General features: G+C 42.0%; 5 protein-coding genes across 7 annotated transcripts; 2 read left to right on the forward strand and 3 right to left on the reverse strand.

The window, feature by feature from the left end:
* The first annotated feature begins 101 nt into the window (after positions 1 to 101).
* LOC108229872 (ubiquitin-associated protein 1-like) lies at positions 102 to 3,679 on the forward strand. Its single transcript, XM_017405580.3, has 6 exons — positions 102 to 491; positions 569 to 703; positions 1,586 to 2,203; positions 2,292 to 2,462; positions 2,645 to 2,746; positions 2,833 to 3,679. The coding sequence occupies exons 1-6, from the start codon at positions 417 to 419 to the stop codon at positions 2,965 to 2,967; spliced, it is 1,236 nt and encodes a 411-aa protein (XP_017261069.2). The 5' UTR covers positions 102 to 416; the 3' UTR covers positions 2,968 to 3,679.
* On the reverse strand, positions 3,039 to 8,639 carry LOC108229871 (protein regulator of cytokinesis 1). 2 transcript variants are annotated; one of them, XM_025003630.2, is made up of 14 exons: positions 8,485 to 8,639; positions 7,985 to 8,117; positions 7,791 to 7,913; positions 6,273 to 6,506; positions 6,028 to 6,198; positions 5,803 to 5,952; positions 5,547 to 5,694; positions 5,327 to 5,463; positions 5,143 to 5,238; positions 4,733 to 4,879; positions 4,523 to 4,639; positions 4,330 to 4,437; positions 3,901 to 4,047; positions 3,039 to 3,424 (listed from the first exon to the last, which is right to left on the reverse strand). In XM_025003630.2, exons 1-14 carry the CDS (start codon positions 8,493 to 8,495, stop codon positions 3,395 to 3,397), a joined length of 1,752 nt encoding a protein of 583 aa, XP_024859398.1. In that variant the 5' UTR covers positions 8,496 to 8,639; the 3' UTR covers positions 3,039 to 3,394. The 2 variants fall into 2 exon arrangements, with proteins under 2 accessions (XP_024859398.1, XP_017261068.1); XM_017405579.3 differs by having other exon boundaries at positions 3,039 to 3,428.
* A 1,761-nt stretch (positions 8,640 to 10,400) lies between these two features.
* Positions 10,401 to 12,577, reverse strand: spi1a (Spi-1 proto-oncogene a). 2 transcript variants are annotated; one of them, XM_017405739.3, is made up of 5 exons: positions 12,371 to 12,577; positions 11,942 to 12,035; positions 11,673 to 11,857; positions 11,077 to 11,206; positions 10,401 to 10,981 (listed from the first exon to the last, which is right to left on the reverse strand). In XM_017405739.3, exons 1-5 carry the CDS (start codon positions 12,395 to 12,397, stop codon positions 10,671 to 10,673), a joined length of 747 nt encoding a protein of 248 aa, XP_017261228.1. In that variant the 5' UTR covers positions 12,398 to 12,577; the 3' UTR covers positions 10,401 to 10,670. The 2 variants fall into 2 exon arrangements, with proteins under 2 accessions (XP_017261228.1, XP_017261227.1); XM_017405738.3 differs by having other exon boundaries at positions 11,077 to 11,239.
* Positions 12,578 to 14,467: 1,890 nt separating this feature from the next.
* Positions 14,468 to 17,836, forward strand: si:ch211-87j1.4 (transmembrane protein 178B). Its single transcript, XM_017406224.3, has 4 exons — positions 14,468 to 15,223; positions 15,685 to 15,798; positions 15,886 to 16,023; positions 16,977 to 17,836. The coding sequence occupies exons 1-4, from the start codon at positions 14,830 to 14,832 to the stop codon at positions 17,222 to 17,224; spliced, it is 894 nt and encodes a 297-aa protein (XP_017261713.1). The 5' UTR covers positions 14,468 to 14,829; the 3' UTR covers positions 17,225 to 17,836.
* Positions 17,837 to 21,083: 3,247 nt separating this feature from the next.
* Positions 21,084 to 22,128, reverse strand: fibina (fin bud initiation factor a). The gene has a single exon (XM_017406225.3). It carries the CDS (start codon positions 22,019 to 22,021, stop codon positions 21,389 to 21,391), a length of 633 nt encoding a protein of 210 aa, XP_017261714.1. The 5' UTR covers positions 22,022 to 22,128; the 3' UTR covers positions 21,084 to 21,388.
* Positions 22,129 to 22,498: the final 370 nt, after the last annotated feature.

Genomic DNA, 22,498 nt, shown 5'->3' on the forward strand with positions numbered 1-22,498 from the left:
TCTCGTGCTTCACTCTCAGGCCTTTATGTAACCGGCTAATCCCTGGAAAGTGTTGTGCTGTGCTCGGTTTCCTGATAACGTCAGCACTTTTGTAATCCCTCTTTCAGCGCACAAGGAAATTACGTGGAAAACTATAATGTCTGTCTTAAGATATTAAAAACAAAGAAGCCACAGTCAGTATTAATTAAACTTTAAACCACAGATGACACTATAAGCATGACGCATCAAGTCAGAGAGCAGGTACAGAATTAGAAACTTTACTGAAAGTTTGTTGTTACTCTTAGTAAAATATGTTTAAAAACCTATTTATGGCAACTCTTTCTACGATGGATTACACCACACGTCTGAGGTGGTAAACAAACCCTCGGATGATGATGTCAGAGGCTTAGAGATGAAGAGATTTAATACGCACGCTGATGTTCGTGTCATCTCCTTCCAACGGCCGTCAGTTCAAGGCGACTGTGGACCTGGACGTCAGCATCAGGCAACAGGTACGGAGTTGTTTTTGAAGATATGTGATGAGCGAGTAGAAACCTGTATGCTCATTTTGATTTTTTTCTGAATACAGATTTTGGGGATGATGAACATTTTGGAGGATGTTCCTTTTCAGACCCCTGTGGGTCCACTGGGGCTGGAGGTGCAGCTTCTGACTTCCCCGGAGATGACGGCTCCAGACTGCCATCAGATTATGCAGGAAACTGAGGTTAAATGTTTTTATAAAATAAATTATTTACAGGCATCTGTTTCAGATGCAGCTTTATGGAAATGCTGTTATATAACGCACACAATCCTCCTCAGCCAATGTCTTTACACCCACGGTTAATTGTTTAAAAAAAGACTGTTTTAATGTGGAGCTTATTTTCATGTACAGTTGAAACCAGATACTTACATTAAAACCTAATAAGCTCATCAGCCAAACTCTGAAGCACAGGAGTGTTTTGCTGCAGGAGGGACTGGTGCACTTCACAAAATGGATGATATCACGAGGAAAGAGCCTCTCAGGACAACCAGGAAATCAAAGCTTAGGGACGCACAGCTAAATTAGTTACATTAATTAGTTACATTAGTTAGTTAAATTAGTTAGAAAGTGGTTTAAAGACAATATAGTCAACGGTGTGGCAGTGACTATCACAAAGTCCTGATCTTAAGCCCTTAGTAAGTTTGTGTGCAGAGCTGAGGTGTGTGTGTGTGCAGGTCTACAAACCTGACCCTGATACACCAGCTCTGTCAGGAGGAATGGGACAAACCCAAAACATTTGACTCAAGTCGTACAGTTTAAAGACAATGCTACCTAATATTTAGAAGATTTATGTAAAATTGTGACTTTGAAAATAGTAATACAAATAGAAATAATTTTGGGAATCCTAACTGATCTAAAACAGGAAAGATTTAGTCTGATTTATTGGCAGACTGTGAGGAATAAAAGGGTTATGTCTTTTTATATATGTTGTATGTAAACATCTGATTTTGACTTTATCTAACAATAGTTGTATATTAGCTGGAAATTTAAATAGATTCTGCATATTAGAGACCCTTAAAGTGGAAGAAATATGAATGGAACTATTTTTTTTTTTTTTTTTTGCAGTATGGCTTTAACCTGGAGAGATGGATTTTAACCAGGCAGCAGCCAGCCTCTCAGACTCCATCTTGCCCCCCCTACTGGCTGATGTTCAGCAGCCCTCAGGGGACTCAGCAGCTCAGTCCCAGGGACAGCGATCTGTGGGGCCCCAGTCCCCGGCTCCGCAGCCACAGTTTGAGCTCAGCAGACATCCACCAGTCGCACCGCCACACCGTCAAGTTCCTCCCAACAGACTCTGATGAAGAGGACGGCTCTTATGAGAGAAATAAGGGGTCCTCGGCTGAAGGTGGGCTTCACCGTGGCAACAGCAGAGAGCGGCCCCGGAGCGCTGCACCCAAAGACCCGGTGTCCAGAGTCAAAGACATGCACCCTGCTTATCCCTCGCATCGAAATAAGCCCGATTTATCCCCGATCAGCCCAGACCGCAGACAACCCCTGCGTGCCCTGGAGCAGCACAGGTCTCAGCAGGCCAGCCCCCGCTGTCAGGGGCCAAACAACAGCAAGAAGAGGCAGCGTTCACTGAGCAGAAAGTTCAACCAAAACACGCCTCCTGCTGGTCCGTCCAGGCCACAGCAGCAGAGACCCTCCTCTGCAGGACCAGTTGTCAAAAACCGCAGGAAGAAGGTAATTTTTTTTTTTTTTTAAAAGACAGAAACAGTTCTCCCTTTCTTCTTAAGCTCCTTTATTTTTGACCGTTTTCCCCCCACACCAGGTCCTGACAACTAGTGGCTCTCACGGGGTGTTCTTCGACTCTGCAGCCGAGCTTCTGACAGCTCTAAGCCAAGAGGAGCGGGAGATACTCGAAACCATCACCGAGAAAGGATACCCGTTACGCTCCGCTATCCTGGCTCTGCAGAAAACAGGATATCAGAGTCCAGAGAAGGTAGACACTTCCTTACCCGCTCGAGTGAGATCCTTTTTACAGCATCAACATTTTACTTTAAAAAGGGACAGCCATACTTAAAATGGTACAAAGTACATTTAAACAAAATACACCCTTAAAGCTGCATGTTATCTGCTTTATGGTGTCTCAGAGCTTTCATTTATTTCTCCCTCTGTTAACAGGTCCTAAAGTACCTGGTTTCCAGTGACCGTCTCTGTCAGCTGGGTTATGATGAAGCACAGGTGGAAGAAGCTTTGGAGATGTTTCAGAACTGTGAGAGCAAGGTGATCCCAGCTCAGTGTATCAGTTTAGCTGAAATAAAGAGCGCTGCAGGCATTCCATCTTAACTTTGTGCACGTTTTCGTTTCAGGCTGCTGAATTCCTGCACCTGTTAACTCAGTTTAATGAAATGGGCTTCCAGCAAAGTGCAATCAAAGAGGTGTTGCTTGTTCACGAAAACCACCGGGAGCGGGCTCTAGAGGAACTCATGACACGCATGGCTTAGAGGAACCAGTATTTAGATACCACCTTCTGACAAACTCAAGCAGCAAGAATTAACATATTCAGATACCAATAAACGCTTAAAATGTTTATTTACAGCTTGGTTTAAAAACAATTTCATTTTGGATGAGCTGTTATTCCAGCTGAAAGTAGTACTGTAGTGCTGTACTAAAATAAAGGTGTCCCCAAAATAGATTTTTCAGTTAAAAATGAACCCAGACGGGGAAAAAACAAAATAATTAAATAAAAATCCAACAGCCCAAGAATAAAAGAAATATATACAGCAGAGAGAAGAACTGCAACAGAAGAAATAAAGCCTGAATAAAAGAGTAAATGTTCAGAAATCAAAACGTTTCTTCCTTCCTTCCTTCCTGAGCTGTCGAAGCCGTTCCATCAGTGATGGCTGACGGTGGAGTTCAGCACTGCAGGTGTCACGTTTGATTTGGAGGCTTTTGCGAGATCTTTCTGTGAAGACAAGCTGAAATTAATATGTGCAAAAACAAACTGGCACTTCAATAACATAACCATCATCTGATGTCATAAATAAATGTTTGCATATTTAAAATTTGTGAGTAAAAAACAAACTTCAATGGTTTGTTGCAGATATGCAGCATCTCTACTTGTATTGTTTGTAGTTTTAAATGCAGATCAGTATGTAAATGTGTTCAGTGCAGTGTTAAAGCTGACACCATCTTAATAAATGTATTATTACTTTGTAGTTGCTTCACTTTTTTTAAAATTACTATACATGAAGCGTATTTGTCTGTACAAAGAATCACATTTTTAACTATAAAAAAATTGTCATTTCATATTATAATCTTGACATTTTGAAAATAACTCATATTCAAATGGTAATCTTTGCATTTTCTGTGTATTCCAGACTTGATTCTACCCAAAGTAAAAAAAAAAAAAAGTAAACATGAAAAACTCAATTTACCGCAAATTCTGAGTAGGAGCCAGCAACAGAGTTAAAGGTGAGATCCTGAGGTTTTGGGGTGTTTCTGTTGACGTGGGAGATGTTCTCCTTGTTCCGCTCTAATGCGCGGGGAATCTTTCCATGGCCTGGAGTCCGCAGACCAAGACCCTAACGAGAAGACCAGCTAGAGTCATTTTGTGGCTTTTTGATGCAACTTGAAATGCAAAATAAATACAGTTATCATTCTGACAAGTGATCTAAAAGAGTTGATTTCTCTCAACATGAGTGGTTAAGACGATTTAAATCATTTCAAAGCTTTGCAACCAATTTGGGATATACTGTATTTGATTGTTTACAAGAGCCGCATGAAGAAAAATAAACTTGAATGAGTTTTCCTTCTTCCGTCACTAAAATGAGAGGTTTAAACCCAGCAGAAGACAGTGGACATACCTTGCTGGCAGACAAAGGTGGTTTCTGCAGATAAGACTGACACATGGTTCCACCGAGGCCTGAATTGAGAAAGCTGTTTGGTGTGGAGACGGTCGACGTGCCATTAAACTAAACGGAAGAAAAAACAAGTTTGTTAGCTGCATGGTAAACATTTCATACATTAAATAAAATTTACAACCCAGAGGGATCTTACCTTTTTTAGTTTTGAGGGTGTTGGAGTTCCTGGCATTCGTCGTTTTGACGGTGTTCTTATTGTTGTTGTTGTTCCAAAATACATTTCCTCCTTGGTCTGCCTCGTCTTCTTTAGTTGCTGTTTCAAACACAAGTTGTAAGAAGTCTGTCAACAGTGTTCTGAAAAATGAAATCACGAATTTAGAGTAGTTGTGATGAATCAAAAACACACCCTTTCCAGTTTCTCCCTCTCCTTTTCCTCGTGATGCTTCTCCCACTGCTGCTGCACGTAGTCCAGAAACTTTTGGCCCATCACCAGGAAGTCTGTGCCGTGCTCCTGCTCCCAAGCTTCGATCTGGGATTTCAAACACTTCTCCAGCTGAAAAATTAACATGACAAATTTTGGGTTTGCTATCAACAGTTTGTACTGATGTGTGGATTTTCAGAAATCAATCCCGACATCTATAAAAAAATTTTTTAAAAAATCCTGCAGACTTGGATCACACCTACAGGACCTTTAAATCAAGATGTTTTAATACCTGCACTTAATGGTAAAACCGGTTTTTGCTAGGCAGCCCCTCCTTTTGCAAATTTATCCAACTTTTATTTCTATAAAGCTGCTGAGGAGACATGTTTCTGTACCTTAGGCAAGTTTTTCTGCAGGTCAGCTCTTTGCTTCTCTTCTTTCAGAAGGTTCCCCCCTCTGTTGTTGAACCTGGAAGGGTCGTTGGCCTTTTTCTGAAATGGCAATGAGTTATTATAACCCACCAGGTCTTTAAAAAAAAAAAATCATTTTTCTCCATAGGTTTGTGACTTCAGTACTCACGTCAAGCTCCAAGTACAAGGTCCAACTGTCCTGCCATTTTGTGACTCCGTCAAAGAGCTCCTTGTTGTCGTCGTAGTATTTCTTCAGGCTCCTGACCTCATCCTCGTGCCGATTGAAGAGCTCCTCGGTGAAATCATCTGTAAGAGAACAAAAAACACAGTAAGCCTCTGACTATAGCCGAAATTTAAAATTTGGACTTCATAAATGAGATATATTTTACCATCGTGATACGGTACAAAAGCTTCCTGTTGTTCGCTGCTGTAGAAGCATTTGTTCCACAACAGACTGATTTCTCCTCTGATGGCCTCAATGACACTTTTCATGCTCTGCATTTTCAGCACCTCTAGACGCTGGAGCTCCGTCTGCAGCTGAAAATATACGTACTCAGATGTTTATCCTGTTCAGAGAAGCAATTGACGCATTTCCTGAGATTACTCGTTTAATAATGTGTTGATTGCACGAGGGAGATTTCTTACTGCTTCGATATTTTTCTTTTTGGAGCGGACCATGTGCTCCGAGAAGGCTTTCCTCTCATCCTGAGGAATCTGAAGCCTCTCCCACAGCTCCTGGATCTTTGAGCGGAAACCCGAACAGAGGAGCTCGTTCTCAGCCTTGCGCTCTTGTAACTAAAAGAGAAATAAAATGAAATCATTCACGTGGCCTGGATATTGTTCAGATTAGTCAGTGCATTAAAAACAAACCTGACTGAGGAGAAGTTTGAGGTTAGCAATGTTGTCATTTGACAAACAGAACGCCTCCTCGTCCTCACAGACCACATCCATCTCAAAGCTGGTCTCTGGCTGCTGCTCCAGATCATCCATGCACACAAGGATCTCCTTCCTGATGCTCACAAATTCACCATGGCGACGCTCCTGAAAAGATGAGCTGGATTAAAAACCTCAACTTACAAACCGAGGCGAATCAATAAAAAGTACTTTGTGAGCACCTTCTCTTTGGTGAGGTCGTCGATGTAGGCTCGATAGGCCTCGAGCTGCTTCGCTGACGGGACGGCGCTCTTGTCGATGCTAAAGGGAGTCATGCACATATCGTCACACAACTCACGGTCTTTGTCAAAAAGGTCTTTGAGCTCTTCCATCCTCTGTTTCTTGTGTTTTTCCAGCATCTCCAGACGGGTCCGGCTGTCCTTCTCCAGCTGCAGAATGGTACACCCGTCTTCCTCCTGCACAGAAAAACCTAAACTTAACAAATCTAATAAACGTAACAGGAGCACAAAGGATGCTTGTTTTGTAATAGGAACACATTTAAAAATACCTTATTGTTACAAACCAGTGATACGTGTAAAAAATACCTCAACAGAATAGATGTGCAGGATAATCTGTTTGTACATCTTGTATCTTTACAGTTTAGATTCGTGTTCAGATATCTGTTTTACCCTTCCCCTCCATGTGCCAGTATGCAGTTTTCTTGTTTGCTTTAAGCTCACAGAAATTGGGCTATCATCTCTGTGCGAAAGCCACAACTCTGTAATTTCCTTGTAGATGATCTGTATCATTTTATATTCAATTGTTCTTTTATTTCCTTCAAATACATCTGTGTAGATTCTTATTCATTCAGAGCTCGACTAAAAGGCAACTGGACTTACTTTGTTTCTGGGAATGCCCCACTTTTGATCCAAAAGGCTTATTCAGTTCAGAAATCAAGCTGCATTTCCCCTCTTATTTGTCTGTTGCAGATAATACCAAAACCTATCCACACAAGCTGATACTGGCTCTTCAAATCTCTCATAATCACAGAAAAGGGGAAAAAAAACCCTAATTAAAAATCAATACAGTGATTAAAAAAGCAAAATAGAACTTTAAATCTAACCGAGCCTTTGAGAAGCCAGTTATAAACGAGTACAAAAGTATCATCCCACGTGCAGCAGGGATAAGACAACATCCCAATGGATTTAAAACCCATTTTAGATAGAGAAGACAGATGGTTTGAGAAAGAAGTGAAGAAAGCCATCTACGTGAAACTAAAAGCTAACAATAAACTTAGGGGTGGCCTCAGGTTTCAGCCAGTTAATATAAATAAACATGTACAAAAGAAGTCTCAGCTCTTCTGTTCAGTCGGTTTCACCAGGCACACCTTGAAGTATGTGAACCAAACACTTGCCAGAAAATAACCTTCAAATAACGACCCAAACGACTCGCAGGACAGACGAGTCAGTCAGTGATCTGTGAAATTTTCTAATGGCCCTTTTAGTGCAGTTTTCCTCAAACTACAAAACCTGAAGCTGTCAAACCATAATCAGAACTGAAGAAACCTTTTGATCCAGGAGCGTCTTCAAGAATCAAGGGTGTCCAGTTGTCTTCTATTTAAAAAAGGTACTTACTGATAACATAACTGTATGAGTGAAACACACTTTAACCATAAATTGATATGACAATAAAAAGGGTTAAAATGCAACAAGCGTCAACACAGGTCTGACAATGTACAGAATCTCCAAATCTCAATGTACCTCAAAGGGGGGCCGCTGGAGCTCGCTGCACAAAATGGCAAGTTCTTTGTGACATTTCTCAATGTTTTTAAGTAACTGCTTCTTGAGCTGCTCCTCTTCTTCAATCATCAAGTCCAGCAAACTCTGCAGGGAGCCAAAAACAAGTGTTATACCAGATCCAACAACATATAATAAGCCTATTAACTGAGACTCACTTTTATGTGCTTATGAACATCACTGGTTCTCTTAACCCGCTGCTCCTCTGGGATCCCTATTTCCTCCCAAATGTCCTGCAGCCTGACCAGCGCCCTGTTCAGGTAGGCCACAGACTCCGCTGCGTGGACTTCACTGGAAGGACAGAAAAAACACTTACAGCTCCGCATTTTAAACGACTAAACCCCACGGAGTCAAGCGAGCCGGGTGAGGCTATAAGGGAGGAGGAGAGAGAAACGGCTGTCGTGGGTTATGCTAATTAGACGCCATGTTTCTTTACGTTCAGGGAGAACTTATAAATGTAAGCACAACCACGTCCAGAACAAAACGACTCAAACTAATAACAAATATATTTACTGTTCACTTATATTCACTCGCAGCTGCTCGCTCAAATGTGACTCAAACCGTATGACAGTAAGCTAACACTAATAGTTTAGCTGTTTAAAAATCAGCACGTTGTATCAAAACAAAATGGGTGCTGAACAAATGATTAAAAACGTACCTCACTCTCATGTCGCCTTCGTTGGATACGTGCAGTAAATTAAAACAATCCTTTTTTCTTCTTTTTGTTTGTTTAAAAAAAAAAAACCGTATGTAGGCCAACCCCGGTGAGACTGCAGCCGTCTGAACAGCCGTTTGTTGGTCGACTGGATTTAAAATTTGCAACTAAACAGCGTCTGAACGCTGATTGGTCCATTGCTCTGACGTCAGCGGAAGTTTATTTTAGATTTGCGAATCAGTTGAAGATTAGCGTCACCACCAGGATTGGAGTCTAATAACACCGATCATTATTAACAACAAGCTTCTTTATACTTGTTTTTTTCTTTTTACATTTTTTTTGTCCAGAATTTAGTCATTTGACAGCATACGTTATAATTTGTCATGTGTCCATCCCAGTGATCTTATCAAACCGAATGGTTATGAATGTTTTGTTACCTTCACCTTTGCTTACTGGAATCTGTGGTTTGTTTGGCCAAAATATACGATTACTCATTTCCTCCTTTCGACCTTGTTCCCTGTATGCAAAGTGTAATCTGGGTCATTTGGAGATGCCATGAATGGCGTGTACTCTCCAGCCACTTTATTAGGTACACCTTGTTATTAGCACCAGACCTCTTTTTGTCTTCAGAACTGCTTTAATTATTCATGTCATAGATTCAACAAGGTGTTGGAAACATTCCTCAGAGATTCTGGTCCATATTGACATGATAGCATCACACAGTTTGTGCAGATTTGTCAGCTGTATGTCCATGATGTTAATCTCCTGTTTCTCCACATCCCAAAGGTGCTCGATGGGGCTGAGATCTGGTGACCTTGGAGGCCACTGTAGTTCAGTGAATCCAGACTCATCAGAGCAGAAGCTGTTTTTCTGATTTCTTACTGTTTAGTGTTGGTGAGTCTGTGTGAACTGTAGCCTCAGTTTCCTGTTCTTAGCTGACAGGAGTGGCACCTGGTGTGGTCTTCTGCAGCCCATCTGCTTCAAGATTGGACTTGTTCTGTGTTCAGAGATGTTTCTGCAGACCTTTGTTTGTAACAAGAGGTTATTTGAGCTTTTGTTGCCTTTCTGTCATCTCAAACCAGTCTCTCTATTTTCCTCTGACCTCTGACATTAACAAGACTGGGTATTTATTTATATGTTTTTTTGGACCATTCTCTTTAAACCCTACAAATAGTTGTGTGTAAAAATCCCAGTAGATTGTCAGTTTTTGAAATAATCAGACCAGCCTGTCTGGCACCAACAACCACACCAAAATTAAAGTAACTGAAATCCCCTTTCTTCCTCATTCTGAAGCCCAATTTGAACTTCAGCCAATCATCTTCACCACATCTACATGTGTGATTGGCTGATAAGCTGTTTACGTTACCAAGGTATTGAACAAATCTGCCTAACAAAGTGGCCGGTGAGTGTAGATGTTGAAAAGGGTGTTCTCAAACTGTAAACATATTTATCCATGCCTTTCACAGGTTGCTGAAAACCCTTTTCATCTTCACCCTCGAAGCGTCCCATCCTCTGGAATATATTTGAGAATCTTCCCAGGTGTTCACGAAGCTCAGCAGATGTAGCGATGAAGTCGGGACCATATTTAATGTATTCTCAGAGGTACAGAGTCTCTCCACTTCACAATCTGCTTCCAGTTGCAGTTCCAAGCCAAACTTGTGTTTCATCTTTGCACAAAGTTTATGGTTGAATTTTCTATTTCAGTGATGCATTAAATAGGATCCTACAGAATACTGCAGCTGCTCCGTCTCTGCCTTTCTCTACTGCGTGTGGGTGTAACAGCATTACATTTAAAAGTGTCTTCTGCTATTGTCTGCCTTTCATTATTTCAACAATGGGCCTAAAACAATGCAGGATTCTTTTTTTTTTGTTGCTGTAATTCCAAGTCCTGCCAATCAGGAGGCATTCACACAAACATGTTTTGAATTTGAAGACAGATTCCGTTTATTTCAGTAATTTGAAGAAAACATCAAATCTCATATAATATTATTTACATATTTAGAAAAGTACAAACGTATCTTTGTCTAATTCTTGCATGAGAACACCCAAACTTGAGTAGATGTTAAGAAATGCCGCAGAGAAAACACACTGTTGCATCACAAATAAATAAATCAGGAAACAGTGCAGAAAACCAAGACAAACTTGCAAATCTACGAGCAAGTTCAGTGACCCGGGCCTCTGTTTTCCCCTCAGTGATGATAGTGATGGTAGTAGAGGTTCTTCAGCACCTCCTCGCTGAACTGGTAGGTGAGCTTCTTCTTCACTTTTTTAATCTCTCCAGTTTTCCCATAGTTCCTCAGAGCTCGGGCCATTTTCTGGTAGGTCATTTTTTTGCGGTTCCCTTTCTGAATACCCCAGTGGTTCGCCAGGGCTTCTTTGTGTTTGGTGGAGAACTGGAAGATGCCCTTGTCCTGGTCCACCCACCAGATGCTGTCGCTCATGTCGCCCTTTCTGAGCAGGTCCAGGAGGAACTGGTACAGGCGGATCTTCTTCTTGTTGCCTTTGGAAAGAAAACATGGCATTTATCAGAGCTGTTTTTGTTAGTTTTGATGTTTTCAGGCGTTCGCGGTGAGGTTTCGTGCTGGGAATACTCACTCGAGTCTTTCCTGAAGGAATAGTTATAGGTGTCCAACTCGTCCTCCCCCTCTGAGACCTGCAGCGGGGGGCTGACGGCCCTTTGGTCCTCCTCTGAGTAGTAACGTCCAGGTGAGGCCGAGGACGGGTACTGGTAGCACAGGGATGGGGTGTAATATGGGATCTTTAGGGGAAATTTAAAGCAAGCCATAATTTTTTTTTTCTCCTGTTGTTTTGCAGTTATTAACTGTTTTTTCTGTTTTTTTTTTTTAACTTTCCTTAAACACTGCCATTGTACTAAAAGAGGAAGTTGCTCTGCCAAAATAGTTTTCAGTGCTCAGCAACACCACGTGGTGTGAATGACACTTCAGAAAAAATATCCCAGTGTTTCCACATCACTCAGTTTTTTTTAAAATTATCTAAACCTCTCACTTTGTTTGCAACAAAAGTTGATCTTAAGGAAACCCATCACACAGCATTCCCAAATAAAAGCATCATTGTGAAAACTGACACTGTGTCGCTTTAGCTGTTTTCCTTTTTCTGTATCTCCACTATGAGGCAAATCGCTTATTGAATCTCATGTTTGCGCCTTCATTGGCCTCCACCCGTGGGCTCACCTGTGATGCCAGGGAGAAAGGAGCAAGTGGGGGCTCCAGGTGGAGGTGCAGGGAGTCACTGCTGCAGCGGAAGGGCTGTATGAGATGCTGTGGAGACACCGCCTGCAGCTCCGTCAGGTGATTCACGGGGGAATTCTCAAAGTCTGGTGGCTGGACCCGATCAGAGTGGAAGGCCCATCTGTGGTCTGATATTTGACATATATTTAAGTCTTGTAATGGATTATCATCTCTCTCTCTTTTCTTTTACTTTCTAACTAGGTCTTTCTCACCTTCATAAATCTCCCCCACACCACTCAGGTAGGGGTACAGGTCCACAGGTGGACGATAAGCTTCAGGCTCATGTGAAATAATGTCCTCTGATGCCTTTGAAAGCAAGAAATTAGATTATTTCTTTTAAAACACATTAGTCTTCATTAGTTTACTTCATGATATATCAAACTAAATGTTTACACTGCTATTTCAGTTTATTTAAACAATGCAAAAAACCCAAATAATCTCTTTGATTTAAGAGTTGATGTCTCAATTAAATTAATACATATAGTCTTGTAAAAGAAAAATCATCTTCTTCCCACGTACTCTACTCAATACATGAAACTCTTACTGCCCTAAAGATCGAAGTAAAGTGAAATGTCACAAACTCTGATCAAAGATTAGTCCCTCTGTCTGATAACAGAAAAAAAGAAAATAGTAGCACTTACAGATGTCATGACAAAACCATCCATCATGTAAACACGGCAGCATGAGAGTCTCAGCTTTTAAGGCTTTAAGTTGTTTTTTTTTCCCTTGTTGCTTCACTGAAAAAAACATGCAATGTCGACCTCAGCAGACAAATGGGAACTGAAAGTGAGAAATCAGCTAAGCTGGACCTCATGCAGTCTGCATTCATGTCACCCTGTTGTCAAATTCATATGATCAGTCAGTTCCTGATGGCCAGTAATGGCATTTACATGCGTTTCCTGCATGTCACAGATGACATACAGGTCATGTTTTGGTTAGAGTGCACTTTGAGACATGATTTATATGTTTAAAGATATCTATACAAAACATTCCCTTCTGAAAAGATGCTTTATGGAGAGTTATCATATTATAGTAAATGCCCTCGGGTGCTTTAACTCATCCCTGTTTTCTTAAACGCAATCCAATTACTCTTTTATCAACTGTATGTGGCCTCAAAGGAGTAGAAAAGCAGTACTAGCAAAATCAGCTACATGCAGCATACATGACTGGCTTTTTAAAAAATGCCACACACTTTCTATCACAGCAAAACCCCTATATGATTAATTTGTGGAGGAATTTTTTTTAAGATTCTTTACGCAGGAGCTGAAACCAAAAGTGAAGTTTGGAATCTGGCTTGTTCCCCTTTTAGTCTGGCATTCTGGTTTTAATAGAGGAAGTACTGAATGAGAATGAAACCATTGAAAACATGACTAAAATGCTCCCAGTATGTCCACTTTTAGGCTGTTTGTCATACAAAAGCCTGTTTATAAGCAACTTCAGACAAAATGTTTATGAATATAAATAATTACAAATCATTACTTGACGGAAAACATATTTATTAAATGTAGTAAATTTAGAAATTGTATTAATGTAGCTCTTTTGAATTAAAAAGAAATGTCCAAAATAATCTGCAAAGAACATCTCAAAAAGCAAACCGACATCAGATCAGTCACACAATGTTCACATTTCTGTAAGAAAAAATAAATTCTGTGGGAAACTTCGTTTGAAAATGATGTGAAATTTCTAATGAATCTGGATTTTAATCATCTGTACAACAAAATATTCAAACTCTCAGAACAGTATTTGTACGCAGAGCATAACACTGAAAGCAACAAGTGAAGGACCAATGGATCTGAGCAGCAATCTTCTAAAAACAGACGTGATTCTCATGGGGAATTTACAGCATCAGCTCAGGTAAAAACCACAGTCAGTACAAAGGTTTTATCACTCCATCCAAGCTAATCCTCTAATTCAAAGATGGAGTGTATTAAATACAAAACATTTTCAGTCTTTCAGTCTTATTAGAAATGAACTGCTGCAACGTGGAAAACTAAATTTGATATAAAAAAAACAAGTTACACAGTGAAGGCAGCCTTAAAGGAAGATGGTCTTCGAAGAAAGAAAATATTTTGTCAGGAAAAGCCTTGACAAAGCATGGTTCTACAAGGAAAAACCTTCAGGTGCTAAAATGACCTGTATTTAATTCAGACATGAAATTCAATAAAAAGATTGGTTTGAAACAGACAATATAATAAAAGATGAAATCAGCTGCTTATTAGGTTAAATCATATGGACAGATAATAATAATAATAACAAATACAACTTTTAATTTGGAAACATTGGTTTGTTTTCTGAGATCCAGTGTGTTGCTGCTGTTTTTGGTAACAAAAATGAGGAAAATATATTTTTCAAAAGCGATAAACTCTATAAATGTAACATTTTATCATTTGTATTTGCACTATTTTAAATTAATGAATGGTTCTAATGAATTCTTAAAGTGCTCTGTTTTGGTGTATATTGTAAGTGGTTGTTATTTGGACATATTTGTGAATGTTTAAACTGCAAGTCGAACCAAACATCTGCTGGAATGGAAATTTACCAGAGTCAGTGGACGTAAGGAAGCTGTTCCCTGCACACACAGAACTCTTTCTGAGGTTTGTTATTGTCTGTTTTACAGATAAGCATCTGAGACAACAGCAGTTGTTTTTATTCAATATGCTCCATTAAACGGAGGAGGGAGGATACTTCCTCTTGGATGGCTTTGGCAAAACTGTGGAAACCTCTTCCCACACACGATGATCCACAGTGCAGTCGGTGCAGGTCTGGCTGAAGTGTTTTCTAACACTTGCTCTGTCTCCATCTACTGGAAAGAGGTGTCGGACCGACCAGTATCCAGGCTGAGTTCAGAGGCAGAAAGGAGACAACTAAAATAGCTGATCGAGGCCCCGTTTTATTCACCCCGCGCCTCGGAATTTGTCTCTTTTCGATTATAGTTGGGGGAAAAAACACCCGAGCCGAGCGAGGCTGTTATGTGATGGATCCGCTTTTCAGATTCATCTCTGAATTTCCTCCACACCTCATCAGCCGCTGACAGCAGCAGCCAGGAGGGGAGCCCCGCCGTCCCGTGGATTTGAGGCCACATCAACGCCACGCATGGAACATGGCTGCTATGAGGACTTTAACCGTGGCGGGTCTGTTTTTGGCTTTCTGCGCTCTGGGACTGATCGCCGTGGCCATCAGCACCGACAACTGGTACGAGACGGACGCCAGGCGGCACCGGGAGCGCTGCAAGAACTACTCGAACAAAAGGAACGACCCGGGCTACATCTACATCTCCAACCTGCCGCTCCGGATGCTGCCGAAGGACAAAGCCTCCGGGAGGAAAGGCGGCGACGCGCTGCAGCTGCTGCGGGCCAAGCGGCACTTCCTGCCGCCTCCTGCGTCCGCCATGGAGTCCCTCTGCAGTCGGCATTTCAACTCCACCATCACCGGGCTGTGGAGGAAGTGCCACCGGGAGGGGTTCGACCTGGAGACGGAGGATTTGATCTTTAAAGGTTGGCTTTCATGGGGGGGATTCGTGTGTTTTGCTTTATTTTGTTGTTTTTTTTGTTGTTTTTTTTCTGCTTGCGCCATCGGTGAACCACTTTGCGCTATCCAAGGTGCTGATGCTGCGCACAGAGCCTCGGGGCCTGTACGCAACACAACACACTGTTGTTACAATACGATCCGTGTGTTTGTGTGTATGGGTGCGTGTGTGTGTGTGTGCACGCGCGCACGCGCGTGTGTTTTAATATTTCAGCACAAAAGGGCGAGCTGTAGTAACAGAAGGCTCGAGATGCGTACAAGAAAATACTCCACAATAGTGTGGGTGGGTGGACGGGTGGGTGGTGGAAGGGAGGGAGGGTTGGGTGCTGTATTTTGGAGAGGAGGAAGAGGAGAGAGGAGAGATGAAGGGGGAGGGGGGGCAGCAGAGAGCCTCCTCATCTGATCTCTTTGTGTTGTTTACAATCCTCAGGACTGATTCCGCGCTGCACACCCATAAAATACTACTACTCTTCATCAGCGCTGCCCAGAAACCTGCCAATCAACCTGACCAAGACCATCAGGCAGGATGAGTGGCACGCGCTCCGTGAGTTTCTTTCTTTCTTTTTTTTCCTCCCCTTTAATGCATTCATGCAGAAAGAAACCCCCTCAAATAAATGTGTGCGCTTTGCAGACCTCCAGAGGATGACTGCCAGCTTCATCGGCATGGCCATTTCCATCATCCTGTTCGGCTGGATCATAGGCGTGCTGGGCTGCTGCCAGGAGCATGATCTGATGCAGTATGTGGCTGGACTCCTCTTCCTTATGGGAGGTAAGATAGTCGGCTTTACGTAAAAGCGCACTGCCCCGGATCACCACAGAGGGGCAGTGTGGTCTTTGGTAATCTGAGGGGTTTAGTGACGCATCTGTGGAGAGGAAACAGGGTTGCTTTAGGGCAGTGATCAATAAAACCCATTCAGTGTGTGTGTGTGTGCAGCATGTATATCCAGACTGGATATTGGTGGAAAATGTTTGTGGGAAAAAAGATTAAGATGACCCATTTTTTTCATGGACTGGGGTGGGAAAAAATGCTCCAAGAGCCCCAGAAGCACAGTTGACCTGGAAAACTGCAGTTTTAATTAAAGGCCTGTCATTCTTTGAAGGAATGCATCATATCCTCTTACACCAAATTCTTAAACTAAAATAATCTTTATTATGATGGATATTGACAGAGTTATGGGCATTTTGGTCAAATTTTGAAAGTCTAGTTCTGCTTGATCTCACACAGTATTCTGAGATGTTGCATGATCTGTTAGCACTCAAAGTATGTGCTGGAGATGACTCTTAGCTACTACCACATTAAAGTTTAGCTTAAAAAATAGCTATATAGCTGACATAATTAAATATATTTTTGTGTTTTCTGAGGTCTACTAGCTGTGGTGGCCATTTTGAATCATGTTGACTCCAAATGTTAATTAGTTGTAGATAAACATTCAGTGACTGATTTCTGAGAGTTTCAATAAGATGTAGTCAGTGGTTCATGAGATATGAGATAACAGACATACAGGGTTGACTAACAGGTAATGTAGTGCTCAGAGTATGTGTTGGAGATGATGCTAAGCTACCACAACACCAAACTAGTTTCATTAAAGTCTTTCTGGTGCTCTGACCTCCACTCACTGACCGGTAGAGGGCCCCCAGTGGGCCACCTCCAGCCCTTGGACCGTCAGTTGATGCTCACTGCTCTAAAGTCTGGTTGTATTTTTTTTTCTTGCTCTTCATCAGGGACGTGCTGCATCATCTCCCTCTGCACGTGCGTGGCTGGGATCAACTTTGAACTGTCCCGCTATCCCCGCTACATGTTTGGAATACCAGAGGACATCAGCCACGGCTACGGCTGGTCCATGTTCTGCGCGTGGGGCGGACTGGGCCTCACGTTGCTGGCTGGCTTCCTGTGCACGCTGGCTCCTTCCCTTTACCCGCCGCACACCCCGGTGGTACACAAGCCCAGACAGGAGAACGGCTGCGTGTGACGGGTCGACCTGCCTCCACCCTTGGCTCCAGAGGCAGTTCTGATCCGGGGACTCAGTGAGCCTTCAGACGCGGAGGAGGAAACACCGACTCCCACTTACATGAACATGACAAAGAGGCGACGTCTGACTGATTTTCCGTTCCTCTGGTGCTTTCTTTCTGTCCCTCTCTATGAACAAACTGTTTAATGTCATTGCTTGCTCTCCAGGAGGGGAACATGATCATTTCTTCCTGTAAAGTCTACTAGTTTGAGAAGAAAGAAAGAAATAATTTAAAAAAAAACAGGAAAAAGAAACACTGGCAGAAGACAAATAGCACAACTTTAATGAAATAAACTGTACAAAAGATAAAACTATGGATGTGTCTCATCACATTTCAAAGGGCAACTGTGTATCATTATGTACCCATTCAAAACAAAATATGTACATGTACTTTTTGACTTGTGTGTATGCAGATGCATTTGTGTTTATTCAAGGGGAAAAAGAGCAATGAGACCAAACTGTGTGTTTAAGGGAAATGTTTTGTTCTTCTTGAGGTCTGATCCCCATCGAGATTTTTTTTTTTGAAAAATAAAACAGCCATGCGAAAGGAAGGCTTTCTGCATAAAACCCTGAGCAGACATCATATAACTGTTTCTGTGGGCGTCAGAATATCTGACATGAGTTTATTGGTGTGTCAACAGGCAGAGAAACAGCAGCTGAAGGGATTTCTGTCAGAGTTACGAGCAGCTATTTGCAGGCTGCTGTTTTATGCAGCCGCCTCTATAAGCGCTTTTATGTGCAAATGTCAGCGGCCAAGATGTGAGTCAGAGACCAAAAGTAAATGACAAAACTGACAGAAATAGATCAATCCAAATAAAACAGAACCAAACAATGAAGAAATTCCTCTGTGGCTGCGTTACAGTGAAACAAAATCCTCCTTTGCGCACATCATAGATCCAAAAATCCAGACTTCATCCAAAGGGCTTAAATATTTTAGACAAATAACAGCACAGATTTACATTTGTACATGACTAATTTTACTTTAAAACACCTGCTTCAGAGGACTTTTAAGGCATATTCCTAATTAAATCAGAAATTAACACTGATTGCAAACACTGGCTCCTTTTAGAAAGTGGCAAATGATAAAAAATGTTTTACATCAAACAGAACAACATCTTAAAAAACTCATTTAGAAGCTGCAGGTGATGTGAATACACAGTCTAGGCTGTTTTCAGCCTCAAGCTGCATTAAAGCTGATCAACTCAAAGCATGTTTGTTTTGTAGCAACTCGACTTCTGCAGCGTTGTAGATGGGTAAATGTTGCAGTGAAGTTCGCCCACGTTGCCCCGGAGGTTCTCGGAGTCTGCCGCACGTGAGGATCTGCTGCAACAAACTGTGTTCACATCTGGGCGCTTCATGTCGTCATGGATTAAGTCCAAAGCAAACCCTGCGTTTTGTGAGTCTGTGTGTGTGTGTGTGTGTGTGTGTGTGTGTGTGTGTGAAGGGGGGATGGTGGCTGTATTACATCAAAACTGAATACACTCTGTCGTTCCAAAGACACAACATTTTAGAAAACACAGCAGAATTTAAGAAATTCAACAATAAAAAGAGATAATAATAACCTAAGTTTTAAAAACCCGTTGTGGTCTTTGTTGTGTTTTCTAAGATATTTATATGTGTGTTTGGTATTTTTTTAAGTCTCATGCTGAAGAATTTTTTTTTTTGTTGTTGTTTTTGTGCTTTCACACAGTTTATGCTTTAATTTATTCTCTAAAACAATCTTGTTGCATTCTTGTATTTGTGTTTCACCTTGTTATGTTGCTTTGCGTGCGCTTCCTGTGAAATGTGCTGATTTTTTGCATCAGTTCTTGGGTTTGTTGTGTTTCCACCTCTCTGCAGTTGTGGTTTTTTTTTTTTTGCATTTTTGCTGCTCAGCTCCATGCAAACTCCCTAGTTTCTTGCACCGTTACGCTTCACAGTCTAAGGCACACAAACGCTTCTCATTTATTGGAATTTAACCAACTGCTTTATAAATATTCAGCACAAACTAACAAACCGGGATGTTTTATTACAGAATCAGCAAGCCTGTTGAAATGACAGAGGGGACTAACATCACAAGGCAACAAATTAAAATCCAAATTTTGAATAATGAGTCATTTATTATTTATTAAAACTAAAGTTAAACATTAAATGAAGGGTTTTACTGTTTGTTTGGGGAGTTTCTGGTTACATTTAGCATCAGGAATGTAATGTTTGCTTTAACTTTATTTCATAAGTTTGTTTCCCAGCTTCAGAACTTGGAAACATGTCCATTTTCATCAAAAGACATATGACTGATGGGACTTTAGTTATTCTTTCCCCACTGTTAGAGATCCTCAAAAACCTTGGAGTTGACCAGTTTGTCTTTTGACCACAAAATGCTCCGAACAGAAAGTGTGTTTTAGTTGTGTATTATACTAACCACAGGATTTAATCAGACACGATGGGCTCAGTAATGCAGAGGCTCTTGTAGGGATTTGTTCTCGACACAGAGACGGGTCAAAGTGTCTTAGGTCAACATGGTCTACATTCCTGACCTTTCTTTGTTTGTCCTTAAAATGTGTTTGTGCGGAGAAAAGCCTCTTCAAACACTCTTCCTAATCCTGCGGGCTTCTATGCCTCTACACATCAAGGAGTTGGATTAATCTGAGGAATTGCAACGCTTTTTCTATATTTAGAATAAAGGTTTGAGACAGAGAAGACAAATGAGGTGCTTATGGGAGGCTCTGTGACCTGCTCTTTACTAACACGGTGGAAAGTTTAACCAGGTCTTTTAATCAAATTTCGTGAGCCCTGCGCAGCGCCTCTGGAAATTAGGGGCAGCGGAGACATATAGGGTTTCTCTGCACACAGAGCTCCTGCAGTTCAGGGTTGAATTTTTTTCTTTTTTTGACGAGGTCTGTCTGCCATGAGCTGAGCTATACAGAGAGCTGTTTTTTAAAAAGGGGTCCCTCAGGGGAAGCTGGACTGTGAGGGAAAAGCAGACAGAGGAAATCACACCCAGTTGTGCCCAAGAAAGCCCATCTGGTTTCCTGAAATCTGCAGACATTATCTCTTTAAAAAAAAAAAAAAAAAGAGGAAGAGAGTGGGCACTCTTTTGGCAGCTACTTTGTGGTCATTGCAAACGTTTGGATGGAAGAGAGAGTTTTATACAGTACTTAAAGACAAAAAACATATAGATTAATGAAAGACTAAAAACAAAGTCTTTATCAAAACAAGGCAGCTAGCTGGTTTGGGTGTTTTGCCTTTTCCAGAAATCCCAGAAATGTTCCTCCATGAACATTTTCTCTAAAACATGAGGGTATTAAAGAACTTGTACTTTGCTCATAACTCTTTTTCAAGTACACAAACCTAAATCATATCAACGGGAACTTGTGTATTTTTGACACAAAGTAATAGCGACAGTGGCTGCTTTTGAGCAAACATATTTCATACTTAGATGGGTTCCAGATGGAGGCAGACTTCAGACGCCCATTAATCAGGGCCAATCTGAAACAGGCTGTCAAGTCTGACACTTGTAGTGGAAACAAGCATGCTGACATATAAAAGACATGAAAGAGGAACACTAAAATGTAAAAGAAAAAAAACATTTCAAAGGCTTTTAGGGTTTACAAAACCTCAAAGTTCAGAGGATGAGGGAGACTTACAAACAGAACAGAAACGTGGAAAGAAGAAAAAGGACTGCACACACACAGCATGTGTGAAGATTGTTTTTTAAATCTGGTTTGAAAGGAAATGAAGATCTTAGTGTTAAGTAATAGATATGTATTTATTTAATCAACTGTAAACAACACTGGATCATACAGATGAGCAGTTTCTTCTGATTTAAAATCATAAGAGCTCATTTCTGGAGTTTTATTTTGAATATCTCCTCTGGAGCGGCACAAAAAGACTACATGCACATTTAATTTATGCTCACATTTCTGTGTGTTTTCTCCCCCCTGACTCAGAGGCATGTGTTGATATTTTTGTTCACATGTCTCCAAGGAATGGAAACAACCAAAAGGTCAAATTTCACAAGAAGAAGAAGAAGATCCGCATGAGCCACAGTAAACTTTCCAGCCATGAACCGGAGGGTCCTGTTTTAATCCCCCTCTCTCTCTCTCACACACACACAGACGCACGCACACTCACGCACAGTGCCCACTATGAGCCCGCGGTCAGGTACTCAGTCTTCAGGCGGCTCAGTCTGGTCCCGTGACTGCGGATGATGAGGGACAGCAGTTCGTGTCTGTCCTTCAGTCCCTGGGAGATGTCGGTGGTCTCCCTCAGCGCGCCCCTGATGTCGCTCACTTGCTTCAGCACGTACCCGCTCAGCTGCTGTTCTTCCCGCAGCTCCGTCTCCTGACTCTGCTTGAACTTCACCTCCAGCTCCACCAAGGATTTGTCCACACTGGAGAAGGCGTCGCCGATCTGGGAGATCTCCCTGCGGAGGAACTTGCCGTAGCTGTCCTCCCCGTCCAGGTCGTGCGCCACGGTGCGCCCGATGCTCTCCAGCAGGCGCGCCGCGTCCTCCGCCTGCAGCTTGCTGATGATGAAGTCGTCGCGCACCGCCGCGTCGCTCTCCTCCTCCGAGGCCGCGCACGGAAGCGCGTCGGAGAACTTGAAGAGCATCTGGCACTGCTCCGGGTCCACCGTCTCCTCGTAGTCTCCGTCCGGGACGAAGAAGTGGTGGAAGGTGCCGTTGGAGATCTCCGGCTGGAGGGGCCCGGTGAAAGCTGCCGAGCCCGCCGGCACCGATGTGAGCAGGATGAGCAGCAGCGGCACGGGATCCATCATGCGCCTCCTGTCCCTGTTTCAGCGAGCAGCATCTGGGCTGGAAGCCGGATACAGCGCGCTGTTTTCATCCCAACTCATGTTACACAGCTCCCCCCGTCACCTAAAAGGCACAGACTGCCAGTTTAACTCCGAGGGGCCCCTCGTGGACCCTGCTCCATACCATGTGTGCACAGTCATAGGGCTTATTTCACATTAAAAATATTTAAGACCATGAAGCATCTCAAACCAGAAGACTCAGTTTGGTGTAAAAGTGGCCATTTTTACACCAAAATAAAAAAGTGGCCATTTTTTGGTTTGTTTTGGAAACAAACCAAAAAATCTCAATGACCTACAAACCACTGAGTTTTAAAGGTACTTATTGCAATGTCAAGAAGAATGGCCAAGAATTATATATCATAAAGTAAGAAACAAACTCCACATAAGGTTTTTCTCATAATGGTGGTTAATTTGTCCCTAAATTAAGACTTTGTAGGCAAA

Source organism: Kryptolebias marmoratus, linkage group LG11 (genome assembly GCF_001649575.2).
Source record: "Kryptolebias marmoratus isolate JLee-2015 linkage group LG11, ASM164957v2, whole genome shotgun sequence".
Lineage (NCBI taxonomy): Eukaryota > Metazoa > Chordata > Actinopteri > Cyprinodontiformes > Rivulidae > Kryptolebias > Kryptolebias marmoratus.

Bases quoted from the DNA above. Each gene is read 5' to 3' on its own strand.
- LOC108229872 (XM_017405580.3), top strand. From the start codon at position 417: ATGTTCGTGTCATCTCCTTCCAACGGCCGTCAGTTCAAGGCGACTGTG. The intron at 492-568 runs GTACGGAGTTGT...TTCTGAATACAG, and splicing joins ACGTCAGCATCAGGCAACAG to ATTTTGGGGATGATGAACAT. The intron at 2,204-2,291 runs GTAATTTTTTTT...CCCCCACACCAG, and splicing joins TCAAAAACCGCAGGAAGAAG to GTCCTGACAACTAGTGGCTC.
- LOC108229871 (XM_017405579.3), bottom strand. The intron at 4,640-4,732 runs GTGTGTTTTTGA...TGTTTGAAACAG, and splicing joins AGAGGGAGAAACTGGAAAGG to CAACTAAAGAAGACGAGGCA. The intron at 4,438-4,522 runs GTAAGATCCCTC...TCTTCCGTTTAG, and splicing joins CACCCTCAAAACTAAAAAAG to TTTAATGGCACGTCGACCGT.
- spi1a (XM_017405738.3), bottom strand. From the start codon at position 12,397: ATGATGGATGGTTTTGTCATGACATCT. The intron at 12,036-12,370 runs GTAAGTGCTACT...TTGCTTTCAAAG, and splicing joins ATGGTTTTGTCATGACATCT to GCATCAGAGGACATTATTTC. The intron at 11,858-11,941 runs GTGAGAAAGACC...GTCAAATATCAG, and splicing joins TGTGGGGGAGATTTATGAAG to ACCACAGATGGGCCTTCCAC.
- si:ch211-87j1.4 (XM_017406224.3), top strand. From the start codon at position 14,830: ATGGCTGCTATGAGGACTTTAACCGTGGCGGGTCTGTTTTTGGCTTTC. The intron at 15,799-15,885 runs GTGAGTTTCTTT...TGCGCTTTGCAG, and splicing joins GGATGAGTGGCACGCGCTCC to ACCTCCAGAGGATGACTGCC. The intron at 16,024-16,976 runs GTAAGATAGTCG...GCTCTTCATCAG, and splicing joins ACTCCTCTTCCTTATGGGAG to GGACGTGCTGCATCATCTCC.
- fibina (XM_017406225.3), bottom strand. From the start codon at position 22,021: ATGATGGATCCCGTGCCGCTGCTGCTCATCCTGCTCACATCGGTGCCG.